Source organism: Cebus imitator, unplaced genomic scaffold, assembly GCF_001604975.1.
Source record: "Cebus imitator isolate Cc_AM_T3 unplaced genomic scaffold, Cebus_imitator-1.0 Scaffold148, whole genome shotgun sequence".
NCBI lineage: Eukaryota > Metazoa > Chordata > Mammalia > Primates > Cebidae > Cebus > Cebus imitator.
Genome location: NW_016107463.1, coordinates 4,746,643 through 4,759,144, shown reverse-complemented (window position 1 = coordinate 4,759,144; position 12,502 = coordinate 4,746,643). Strand labels below are relative to the sequence as shown.

At 33.9% G+C, this 12,502-nt stretch overlaps 1 protein-coding gene across 2 annotated transcripts in view; it reads left to right on the top strand.

The window, feature by feature from the left end:
• Window positions 1-12,502, top strand: part of COL21A1 (collagen type XXI alpha 1 chain) — a 191,064-nt gene that overhangs the window by 69,411 nt on the left and 109,151 nt on the right. Inside the window, exons 4-9 of one of the 2 annotated variants that reach the window (XM_017542926.1) lie at window positions 4,908-5,076; window positions 5,171-5,387; window positions 7,721-7,894; window positions 9,040-9,117; window positions 11,016-11,024; window positions 11,332-11,415. In XM_017542926.1, the coding sequence (XP_017398415.1) occupies window positions 4,908-5,076; window positions 5,171-5,387; window positions 7,721-7,894; window positions 9,040-9,117; window positions 11,016-11,024; window positions 11,332-11,415 (731 nt within the window). Of the gene's footprint in view, window positions 1-4,907; window positions 5,077-5,170; window positions 5,388-7,720; window positions 7,895-9,039; window positions 9,118-11,015; window positions 11,025-11,331; window positions 11,416-12,502 lie in introns of those variants that run through there. The other variant, XM_017542927.2, reaches the window with a different exon arrangement.

The following is a 12,502-nucleotide window of genomic DNA, read 5'->3' as shown; positions in this document are numbered from 1 at the left end:
CCTTAGCAGAGCTCAAGCACTGTGCTGGTAGATCTGCTGCTCTCTTCAGAGCCAGCAGGCAGAAATGTTTAAGTCTGCTGAAGCCACACCCACAGTCACCCCTACCCCCAGATGCTCTGTCCCAGGGAGATGGGAGTTTTATCTATAAGCCCCTGACTGGGGCTGCTGCCTTTCTTTTGGAGATGCCCTGCCCATTGAGAAGGAATCTAGAGAGGCAGTCTGGCTACAGTGGCTTTGCCAAGCTGTGGTGGGTTTTGCCCAATTAGAACTTCCTGGTGGTTTTGTTTACATTGTGATGGGAAAACCGCCTACTCAAGCCTCAGTAATGGTGGATGCCCTTCATGCCACCAAACTCGAGTGTCCCACATCACCTTAAGACTGCTGTACTGGGAGTGAGAATTGCAAGCCAGTGGATCTTAGCTTGCTGGGTTCCAAGGGGATGGGATCTGCCGAGCCACATCTCTTGGCTCTCTGACTTTAGCCACCTTTCCAGGGGAGTTAATTGTTCTATCTTGTTGGCATTCCAGGTGCCACCGTGGTATGAACAAAAACCTCCTGCAGCTAGCTCAATGTCTGCCCAAACAGCCATCCACTTTTGTGCTTGAAACCCAGGGCCCTGGTGGCACAGGCACAGGAGGGAATCTCCTGGTCTGCGGGTTGTAAAGACCATGGGAAAAGCATAGTATCTGGGCCAGAGTGCACCATTCTGCATGGCAAGTCCCTCAGGGCTTCCCTTGGCTAGGGGAGGGAGTTCCCCAACACCTTGTGCTTCCCAGTTGAGGCAATGCCACACCCTGCTTTGGCTCCCCCTCCTGCTTCAGCTCCCTTCCATGGACTGCACCCACTGTCTAACCAGTCCCAATGAGATTAGCCAGGTACCTCAGTTAGAAATGAGGAAATTACCCGCCTTCTGCGTTGATCTCACTGGGAGCTGCAGACTGGAGCTGTTCCTATTCGACCGTCTTGCCAGCCTCCCTGATTGATCATGTTATTTTTATCCTTTGTTCTATCAATGGCACGTTTATTGATTTTATATGTCAAACTCTTTCATACCAGGATAATTCCCATTTGGTCATGGTGCGTGATGTTTTTGATTTGCTGTGAAATTCAATATGTTAGTATTTTGTTGAGGATATTTACATCTATATTCATCAGGGATATCAACTTGTTTTATTTTATTATGGTATCTTTTTCTGGCTTTGATATCAGGTTAACGCTGGCCTTATAAAAAGAGTTTAGAGGTGTTCACTCCTCTTCAATTTTTTGAAAGAGCTTAAGAGAGTTAGATATTAATTCTTCTTTATATGTTTGGTAGAATTCACCACTAAAGCCACCCGGTACTGGGCTTCTTTGGGGGAGTGTTTTGATTGCTGATTTAATCTCCTTTAATCTCTAGTTATAGGTCTGTTCAGACATTTTGTTTATTCATGTTTCAGATTTGTTAGGTTATATGTTCTAGGAATTTACTCATTTCATCTAGGTTATCAGTTTGTTGATATATAGTTTATATTAGTAAAATCTTGTTTATTTCTGTGGCATAAATTGTAATATCTCTTCTTTCACTTCTTGTTTTAAGTCTTCTCCCTTTTTACTTAATCTAGTTAAAGGTTTGTTAATTTTGTGGATCTTTGCAAAAAAGCAACTCTTAGCTTTGTTGATTTCTATTTTCTATTTTATTTATTTCTGCTTAAATCTAAATTATTTTTTTTCCTTCTGCTAACTTTGGACTTAGTTTGTCTTTCTTTGTATAGGTCTTTGAGGTATAAAGTTGTTTATTTCAGGTCCTTCTTTTTCAATGTAGGCATTTATTGCTATAAACGTCTCTCTTAGTGCTGTTTCCCTGCATGTCATAAATTTTGGATGATGTGTTTTTGTTTGTCACCAGGTATTTTCTAACTTTGTCTCTGATTTCTTCTTTGACCTAATGGTTGTTCAATAGTGTGTTATTAAATTTGTACATATTTGTGAATTTTTCAATTTTCCTCCTGTTATTAATTTTTAGTTTTATTCCATTGTGGTTAGAAAACCTACTGGTATGATTTCAGACTTCTTAAGACATGTTTTGTGGTTTAACCTGTGGTCTGTCCTGGAGAATGTTTCATGTGCAATTGAAAGGAATGTGTATTCTGCTGCTGTTGGGTGGAATATTCTATATGTGTCTGCTAGGTTCATTTGGTCTATAGTATTGTTCAACTCTTCTGTTTCCTTATTGATCTTCTGTTTGAATGTTCTAATCACTATTGAAATCCTCTACTAATATTGTGTTTGTCTATTTCTCCTTCAGTTTCGTAAATGTCTACTTCATATTTTTGTGGGCATGATGTTGGCTGCATATATAATCATAATTATATCTTCCTGGTGAATTAACCCTTTTATCACAATAGGATATCTTTCTTTGTCTCTTGTTATAGTTTTGTACTGCGTAATATAAGTATAGACATATCTGATGTCTTTTGGCCACCATTTAGATGGAGTATCTTTTTTCATTTTTTCAGTTACAGCCTATATATGTCTTTACATTTAAAGTGAGTCCTTTTCTTCTCCTCTCCTCTCTCCTCCCCTTCTCTCCCCTCCCTCCCTTCCCCTCTCCTGTCCTCTCCTCTCTTCTCCTCTCCTTTTTTCTTTTCTGGGACAGGGTCTTATTTTGTTGCTCAGGCTGGAGTGCAGTAGCATGATCATAGCTCACTGCAGCTTCAACCTCCCACACTCAGTCATTCTTCCCACCTTAGCTTCCTGAGTACCTGTGACTACAAGCACATGCCATCATGCCTGGATAATTTTGTTGTTTTTTGCTTGCTTTTGTTTTTGTATTTGTAGAGATGGGATTTTAGTATGTTGCCCAGTATAGTCTTTCATAGACAGTATATATTTAGTATTTGGTATAGTCTTTCATAGACAGTATATATTTAGATCTGTAGCTCCAATCCATTTAGCCTTTCTATGTACTTTGATTAAAAAGTATAACAACTTACATTTAAGGTAATTACAGATAGGGAAAAACTATTGACATTTTGGTAATGATTTTCTGTCTTTCCTGTAGCTTTTTGTCCATCTTTTTTCTTTGAATGTCTTCCTTTGTGTTTTATTGCTTCTTTTTGTGTTGATGTCCTTTATCATTTTATTTATCTTCCATAGCTATTTTCTTTGAGGTTACCATAGGTATTACATAAAACATCATGTAATTATGATCATTTATTTTAAGTTGGTATAAAGTTAAATTACATATAAATACTCTATTCTTTACTGCCTCTCCTTACTGATGCCACAAATCGCATCTTTTTATAATTTGTATCTGTTAACCTATTTTTAAAGTTATGGTTTTTAAAAGTGCTTTTGTCTTTTAACTTTTACATCAGAATTAAAAGTCATGTGTGTATCACTATTAAAATATTATAATATTCTGTGTCTGTCTATATATTTACTTTTATCAGAAAAATTTCTACTATCTCATACTTTTATGTTGCTGTTTAGTATACTTTTGTTTGATCTTGAATGACTTCTTAAGAATTCCTTATAAGGCAGGTCTGATGGTGATGAACTTTCTCAGCTTGTGTTTATCTAGAAAAGTCTTTATTTCTCCTTCATTTTTGAAGAACAGTTTTGCCAGACATAGCGTTGTTGGTTAGCAGGTTGTTTTTTTCTTTCAGCCCTTTGAATATGTCATCCTGCTCCTGGCATGCAATGCTTCTACTGAGAAATCTGCTAGTAGACTTATCAAGGTTCCCTTGTATATGACAAGTCTCTTTTTTTTCTTGCTGCTTTCAAACTGTTATTTCTGGCTTTAACTTTTGACAATTGGATTATAATGTGTTTCAGTGTGGATTTCTTTGGGTTCAGCTTAGCATATATTAGGCTTCTTGAATTTCAGTGTCCATATCCTTTTCTAGATTTGGGAAGTTGTTGGCCTCATTTATTTAAATAAGCTTTTGGTCCCCTTTTGGCTCTGTTCTTTTCTTTTTTTGGAACTCCCAAAATGCATATATTGGTGTGCTTGATGGTGTTGCATAAATCTCTTAGGCTTTCTTCATTTTTTTCTCATTTCTTTTTGTTTCTCTGACTGGATAATTTCAAATGACTAATTATTGAGTTTGCTGATTCTTTTCTCTCTGCTTGTTAAAGGCTGCTATTCAACATCTTTAGTAAATTTTTTCATTTATTATATCTTTGGCTAAAGTATATCATACTTATTACTTAAATAGCTGACTATGTAATGCTGATGATTATTCTAAGGAAAATATTCTTTATAAGTATGATTAATATGTAGTTAATTCTAGATGAGATAATGTGTTAATTTAAAGAACTTTCATGAATAGATAGGACCCAGGTTAAGTTTTTTTCCAGTGAGATAGACCAATGATATTTGAGCTGTAGAATTATAAGCTGCTTGAACTGAAAAGAAAATCAAGAATAGAAAATACTTTTTACTCCTTAAATTCTAAGAATGCAAGAAAAAAATCTTAATGTTCATCTTTGAATTCAGTAAATTAAGAGCATTATCCAGGGTTGTATGACTAGTTAATAGGAAATCCTGGATGAGAATCATGAATCCTGTTCCATTGTTTTCCTGTTCCATAAGTATTAGATCGTCTCATATTGCCTGTTGTCTCAATTTGTTGTTAAAGACAATACATTAACAAAATATTTATCTTATATTTTTGTTTTACCTTTATTCCTCATTTTTTAGGGAAAAAAGAATATTAAGATTTCACTGTCAAATGTGTAAAATACTTCTACATTTTCTCAGAAAATGTATTCATATACATTTATATACTATATATTTGTATACATATGTAGATTTTATAATTCTAGTTATAGAATATTATGTTGTCTAATATTTCTCCCTTGCTTTTTCTTTTTTTGTTTGGGTAGTCCATGATTAATCAACTTTTATTGCCTTTGCTTCATAGAATCTGTCTGTCCAACACGAATTCCAGTGGCAGCTCGTGATGAGAAGGGATTTGACATTCTTTTAGGTTTAGATGTAAAGAAAAAGGTTAAGAAAAGAATACAGCTTTCACCAACAAAGTTAAAAGGATATGAAGTAACATCAAAAGTTGATTTATCAGAACCCACAAGGTATACATTATATGTTGACATAACTCTTTTGGGGGGATATGCCTATGGACATGTCAAGAATTCTTTAAGCTTACACATGCTCTTCTTTTTCTAGCAATGTTTTCCCAGAAGGTCTTCCTCCATCATATGTATTTGTGTCTACTCAAAGATTTAAGGTCAAGAAAATTTGGGATTTATGGAGAATATTAACTATTGATGGAAGCCCACAAATAGCAGTTACCTTAAATGGTGTGGAAAAAACATTATTATTTACAACAACCAGCGTAATTAATGGCTCACAAGTGGTTACCTTTGCTAACCCGCAAGTTAAGGTAAAGATGCCTGGGATAATACCATGGTTATGATATTCATGGGGAGACACCATTGGGTTTATGTTTGTTGGGGAAAAGAGGGCTATAATTTTAACATAACTGGAAATATTTTAACTTTATATTTTAATGTTTCTGTGTTGAAGAAAACTAACAGAGAAAGGAAAATTGTTTCTTGATCAATATGGGGACAAATGCTAAGGGGAACTGACATATTTTGAGTGCCTACTAGTAGGTGCGAGGTACATTTAATTACAGTAGCCATCCAGTAAAGAAACCATTGCTCCCATTTTGCAGACAAACTAATATTCAAGGATGTTAAGTTCTCCCTCAAAGTAGAACAGCTAATAAGTGATGATGTCAGGAATTAAATTTTGGTCTAGTTCACTTCAAACTCCATATTGGTCTGTTTTACACTGCCATTTTCTACAGGATATTTACATAAAGACATATCTATTAGAATATTAAATACCAGGTAGATTATAGGTATGAAATTTGGGAGAATATTTTATTTCTTCAAATGGAATATATATTTAATAGAGTATATAAACTTAAAAAAGTTTATATTCCGAGTCATGTTTTCAGAATACAGATGCAATAATTAAAGCAATAAAGTTTTACTCATAATTATGGTAGTCTAAAGGTATATTACACAGTTTAGGAAATGTCTGTGGTAATATATAGTATGCAATTTCTTCATTTAGTAAGTATATTACATTAAAAAAATTTCTTGTCTGCTATATTCATTAAAGCCAGTGTGCCAGATTCTGTAAGAAATGGTAAATGAATAAAGCATGTTTCTTACCTTCAAGGAGCTTATTTATAATAGGATATTCATGGCAACTGGTATCAAATAGAAGTACAAAGTGTTAGTGGAGTGTGGAAGGGAAAATTTGTTCTAACAAAGTATAAGAAAATCTGCATAAATAAAATAGTTTTTGAACTGGGCTTTGAAGTATGTATAGCATTTTGATAGAGATGGATATAAGGGCACATTAAACAAATCATTTAGTATTGAGTAGTCATGTGTGTAACAAAATGCAGGGTTTTTATTTAGAGAATGCAAAGTGGCTCCCCTGTTTTAGAATATAACATGCATGGAAGAAAAGGCTCTCTAGGTGTAAGCCCAATTTATGAGGGACCTGGAAAGCCATATAATGTAGTTTGTACTTTATTCAGTAAATGTTTCATTAGAAGTTCTTGACCATAAGTGTGTCATAGTCAAAGCAATCTTCTCTACTTCTTTTTCTCCTTCTGTCCAGAAATAATACTTTCAACTTTATCCTAAAGTTAGGCCAGGTCTTGGAGATACAGTAATTAACAAGATGGAACATCTCCCCTAACAGAACTATAGGGAGAGAGATTAATTCTAGTGGTGATCTGAAGGATGGCTTGGAAATGAAAGTGTCAGAGATCGAGATAGATTTGAATATTGTTGAAACAAAGCAAGAGCTCCATGAGCCCTAATTATGGCAGTGACAGTGAAAATGAGGAAATAAAATTGAGTCATGTGGAAGAAATATTTTAGGTAAAACTCTGCATCTGGTTAGTTACAGCAATGCAAAGAAAGAAACTAATGTTCAGAGGATGCTATTATGAAGGAAATAGGGTCAGGAAGAAAATTCTGGGGGATAGTTCAAGTTTATTTTGTTACATACCTTGTTAGGCTAGTTGTGAAACATCCTCAAAAAATTATCCTAGCTAGTATTAAATTATAGAACCCATACATAGGGGAGGTACAGGCTGTTAGTGTAGATATGGGAGTTATTACGTAGAAGCGATAATTGGCCTGGAGGAATGAATGAGTCAGAGAGTGAAAAATGCCCAGAACAGACCTATGAGAAATGCCCTCATAAAAGGATAGGTTGAGGGAGAAGAACACTCAAAGACAGAGAGAGAGAATGAGGAACTAAAGAGGAAGAAGTGAAAATGATCAAGATTGTTTGAATCCCAGAGGTTGAGTAAGAATATCAAGGAAGATTGATTAGTTATGGAGCCCAGAGTTGCAATGAAATAAACAATATGAGGAAGGAAAAAAGCCATTTGGATTCAGCAATTATTAAACTCATTTATGATTTTGAGGGAGCATTGCTTTAGTAAGTTGTTTGGCACAACTTCTTTGAGATACAGAATGGGAACTTGGATAAGGATTAATGAAAGAATTCATGGGTAGCATATATGGTCCAGCTTGGATCAGGGTGAATTTATAAATAATACAGTCAGTCTCTGTGGCCTGAAGTTTCTCAGCAATGGTTAGGAGCAAGGGAGTAAGAACAAAGAAAATAAAATATTGCTAGCGGCTTTATTTATGAATCTGCCACACTTTCTTCCTGTAGATGTTGTTTGATGAAGGCTGGCACCAAATTCGTCTCTTAGTAACAGAGCAAGATGTAACTCTGTATATTGATGACCAACAAATTGAAAACAAGCCCTTACATCCGGTTTTAGGGATCTTCATCAATGGGCAAACCCAAATTGGAAAATATTCTGGAAAAGAAGAAACTGTTCAGGTAGATAAATAATGATTTGCTCTTTGAAGTATATAAAAGGAAACTTTTACTCTCCTGTGTAATCGTTTTCACCATATTTAATTGTATTTAACTTAGTTATGAATTCCCTTATGTTTGCCAAAATGTGTTCAGCTCATTAGTGAAATTATGTGTAAGCATATGTATTATAATGCAGAATTGGACTTAATATTTTTATAAGAATATGTAGAAAAATGTTCCCCTGGGTTTAGGGTAGAATTTTACATTTCTAGGAAACCTTAATTTAATGTTCCCCAAGAGAAACATAGTTTAAGTAATGAATGTGGAAAAGAGAATATAGTTTCATTTGTAAGTGGGGCTATAAAACTGTCTTTACAGCTGCAAGGATAAAATTAGATTAATTCATGTCAGGATTCTTCACAAACAAATCTGTTTCTTAAAAATAAAGCAATTGTGGTATGTTCAAATTATACCTACAAAAGTTTTGTTTTGACTTTTTTGATATCTCCTTAAACTGGAGTATCTTTGTTTGGATGCAGAAATGTGTCTGTAAAAGCCATTTCTAGAAAAATCCTTTATTTGAAAAGGTATGTCCCTCCTGCACTGTTTCTATTAAAGGAAGACTCTCATTTTCAAATGTGTGTTTACACATGCGATCTCTATGAATTAATGCTACATGTCAAATTGTAGTAAATATTTAAACATTAACAGGTGCTGGACCTACTAATCATACAACTCTCCATGTCAGCATCTAAATAGTAAAGATGAAAGATGGCTTCTTGGGCCCGCCCTATACAATCAGGAATGTTATATTGATGTAGGATAGATACAGAAAACCTGGGAAAGGTTTTAAGTGTCCTACAGAATGCCCTTTAGATTAGCTTTTAATACATGAGTACTAAAAAAGCCTCACTGAGTTCCTGGAGAAAATTGGAGATATTCTCTTGGTGCTAGGGAATTTTTCTTTAGGAGTTATGTTGTATCACATCTTTATAGTGTATGTTAAATATTCAAATTTTCTGTTTTTTTGTTTTAGCTAAGTGCTGTGATGTAAACCTTACACAATTACTAACCATCATGGAGGTTTCTGTGTATCTGAGTTGCTCTTACAAAACAATTCGCTTGTGCCTCAACTTTAACTCTACTGGTTTTGTGTTTGTTCTTAGTTTGATGTCCAAAAGTTGCGAATCTACTGTGACCCAGAACAGAACAACCGGGAGACGGCATGTGAGATTCCTGGATTTGTAAGTAGGAGGGATTATTTTTTCCCAGATGTTGCTTTTGTACTTTCAAAGCAATAAATAAAAAGCAGATAATATCTGAGTATTTAATAAGTAGAGTAAATTTTATTTTTAAATGTTAGTGGAAGTGAAGTTACATGAAGTGAAACATATTTTGAGGCTTATAATTGAAATGAAATTATGTGTTAGTGTGCAAGTGTGAGTTGAAGATCACAAGGAAATGTTTATTTCCATCATCTATGACTGTGACTATTCTGCTCAGCTAAAGCAAAATGAGACCTGCTCCAGAAAAATGTAGGATGCTTTGTCTGAATGTCAGTGTGTGAAATACATTATTATACTTAATGTAATTATGTATAATTTAACAATATAATAGTGTATATTACACATGTGGACAGAATACTCCAAACAGTACAGTTCTGAAGAGCTGGAGATAATTATTTTTCCTTTTTACTGACTTTTTTTTTCTCAAAGTGTCAGTGAAATAATGAATACTTTTCTTGGTGTTGATACTTAAGTAGGATTTTATTATAGTTCTAGAATAAAAGCAGTGTTTCTATTTATTTTCATTAATGTATTAGGAGCAAAAAGGTTATAAGCTAAAATTCATAGCATCTTTGTGTGTGTGTGTGTGTGTGTGTGTGTGTGTGTGTGTGTGTGTGTGTGTAATCAATCTCCTTTCTCCTGCACAAAAAATTGGTGTATTACTGCTAGTGGAAATATGGTAGAATGTTGTACAACTTTCTAACATTGTGGATTCCCAGTGATATTTGAGTCAGTCATAGTTTTTAAAATGTGTGTAGTTGGCCGGGAGTCATGGCTCATGCCTGTAATCCAAGCACTTTGGAGGCCAAGGTGGGCAGATCACCTGAGGTCGGGAGTTCAAGACCAGCCTGACCAACATGGTGAAACCCTGTCTTCAAAAAAAAAAAGTGTGTAGTTGTGTTGTCATCAACTTCTCTTTCCTATCAAATGGAATAATGTATGAATCCACATGTTTGAAAACCTTGAGGACACAGAACAGCACATTTAAAAGATCTGTAATCAAACAGACTTTTCTAGAAAGGATTCATTCTGGGTTTTCTAAATAAATAATAGTTTAAGCATGTTCATTTTTATTTTAGATTTTTATGACTTGAAATATAAATCCTTTTAAAAGAATTAATAAGTCATTGCATTTGAGAATTCATTGTGCATACTTCATTTATTGATGTCTCTCTCTGCGTTCACATATGATCATTACTATTATCCTCTCATATGATGAAGCACAGCTTTAGATTGCAGATTTTGAATTTTCACTTCCATTTGATGTTTTAATGTCTCGTGTTTTACTCTCAGCTGTGACTTTCTGTGGCCCTTTTGACTTTTGCACCATCAATCCAACCTTGTAATTTTTTTAATCTAATTTTTTATTGTTTGGAAAGTTGATGTCCTTTAAAATTGTATGTTATTCAATAAAATGCAGTCTGTTTTTTAAGAAGCTCTTCTAAAATGCAAAATTTTAATGCATGTAGTTTGTGACTTGCTCAGATGTGTTTCAGCATTTTTTTCTGTTTTTTTTTTTTTTTTAAACGATTTCCTGAAATTTCAAGACAGCATATAAATCTCATCTGGAGGTATTTTTGATCTTGCATGGCCATTATATCAAGCAGCTTTGATGTTTTAATTTTCTTCTTCTACTCATCTTAAGAAAACGTATCCTTCCTGTATCCTCCTATATGAATGGAGTAGTAACATGTATAGATAGGTGAGTTTTTAGGATAAATGCAGGCAAATATTTTGGCTCTTGTTGTTTTTCAGATTTCATATATCTCTAATCAGTGAAATATTTGTAAATTAGGTTAATAATTTATAAATTTTATTAAAAACATTTTAAAACACATTTGTTGTTTTTCTTTCAGAATGGAGAGGTAAGCCTGGATACTATTGTTCCCCTTAAGGTGATATTTGTATTGTGGGACTGTTTAGCTCTTTTCCAACAGCTGTAAGTATGTATGTTAGACAAATAGAACCCATTTTTATGTAACTTCAATGTATTTAATATCTATGGATTTTTATGATTTGTAATTTCCTATTGGGTTGGGCTAAATAAAACTCAAAAGCGAACGTAAGTTATTTTTACCCTTTTACACAAATATATAAATGCATAAACCTGTGTGTGCATGTTCCTGTGTATCTTTCCATGCTTGTTGTCCGTTTCCATTTTTCTCTTTGTAGTGCCTTAACGGTCCCAGTGATGTAGGTTCAACTCCGGCTCCCTGTATTTGTCCTCCGGGAAAACCAGGACTTCAAGGTCCCAAAGTGAGTAACACCTAACTTGCTGTTTTTGTTAAAACACGCAAACAAGAGTGGAGTAAACCATACAATTCCTAATCACCATTGATCCTGTCGAGAAATTTCTCTCTGATGTCTTACACAGTTTAAAACCTCAGTTTTGGTTATTTTTTTTTCTAGAAAAATAATAATAATAATAATAATAATAATAATTCTAATCTAGGCTAGATTGGAGTACTTTTTGAACCTAAAACTGATATCTGTCCTCCACATTAAACTGAGATGGTATTACTTGTTTAGTTGCTTATTTTCCCCCAAATACTGCTGCTAGCTCCCACAAACAATACTTCCTTACAATCTGGTTAAAAATGGAGAAAGGACATTTGTTTAAGACATGGTCTAAATTCTTAAATGCCTAAGTTCTTAATTTGTCAAAATAATTTTCAGATGGAAAAAATGAAGTAAGAAATTTTAAATTGATTTTATTATTGTGACTTTAATGTCTAGTTCAAAAATAGAGCCATATATATTTATTTCACTTAATCATGTACTTTTGGGGTGTATACTCTTTTGGTCACTTCCGTATTACTGTATATGCACATGTTCCAGTTATATTGACATATTGATTTGTATACAAATGTACACGTGCATTTTTATATGATTGGAGCCATTGTGTGTGTACTATCTTAAAACCAGTTGTTTTGTATATAATATGTTCTGAATATTTTTCTATGCAATTTAATATTAATGACTAAATTTTTAAATAAGTTGTGTTTATTGTGGCATCACTTAGATACAGCCTAAGACACTGAGAAGTGTAGTGGTTTTTCCACCATGAATAAATCTTGTTTGTAAATATCACCTAAATAAAATAATGTGTAACTTGAAAGCAAGTATGATTCCCCAAGCAAAAACGTAATGTTTATGTGTATTGACCACCTCTTACTTGAAGTGACCATAGTCATTTTTGTTAAATATGAATTGTAATGTTCATTTAGACTGAATTTTCTAATTAGTGTTTCAACTTTAGTATATACGCTGCCAAAGTGAGTTTGTAATTAGTATTTCAATCATTAAAACTGAAAAAGTTTTATTTTTTGGACTGCTGGTCCAA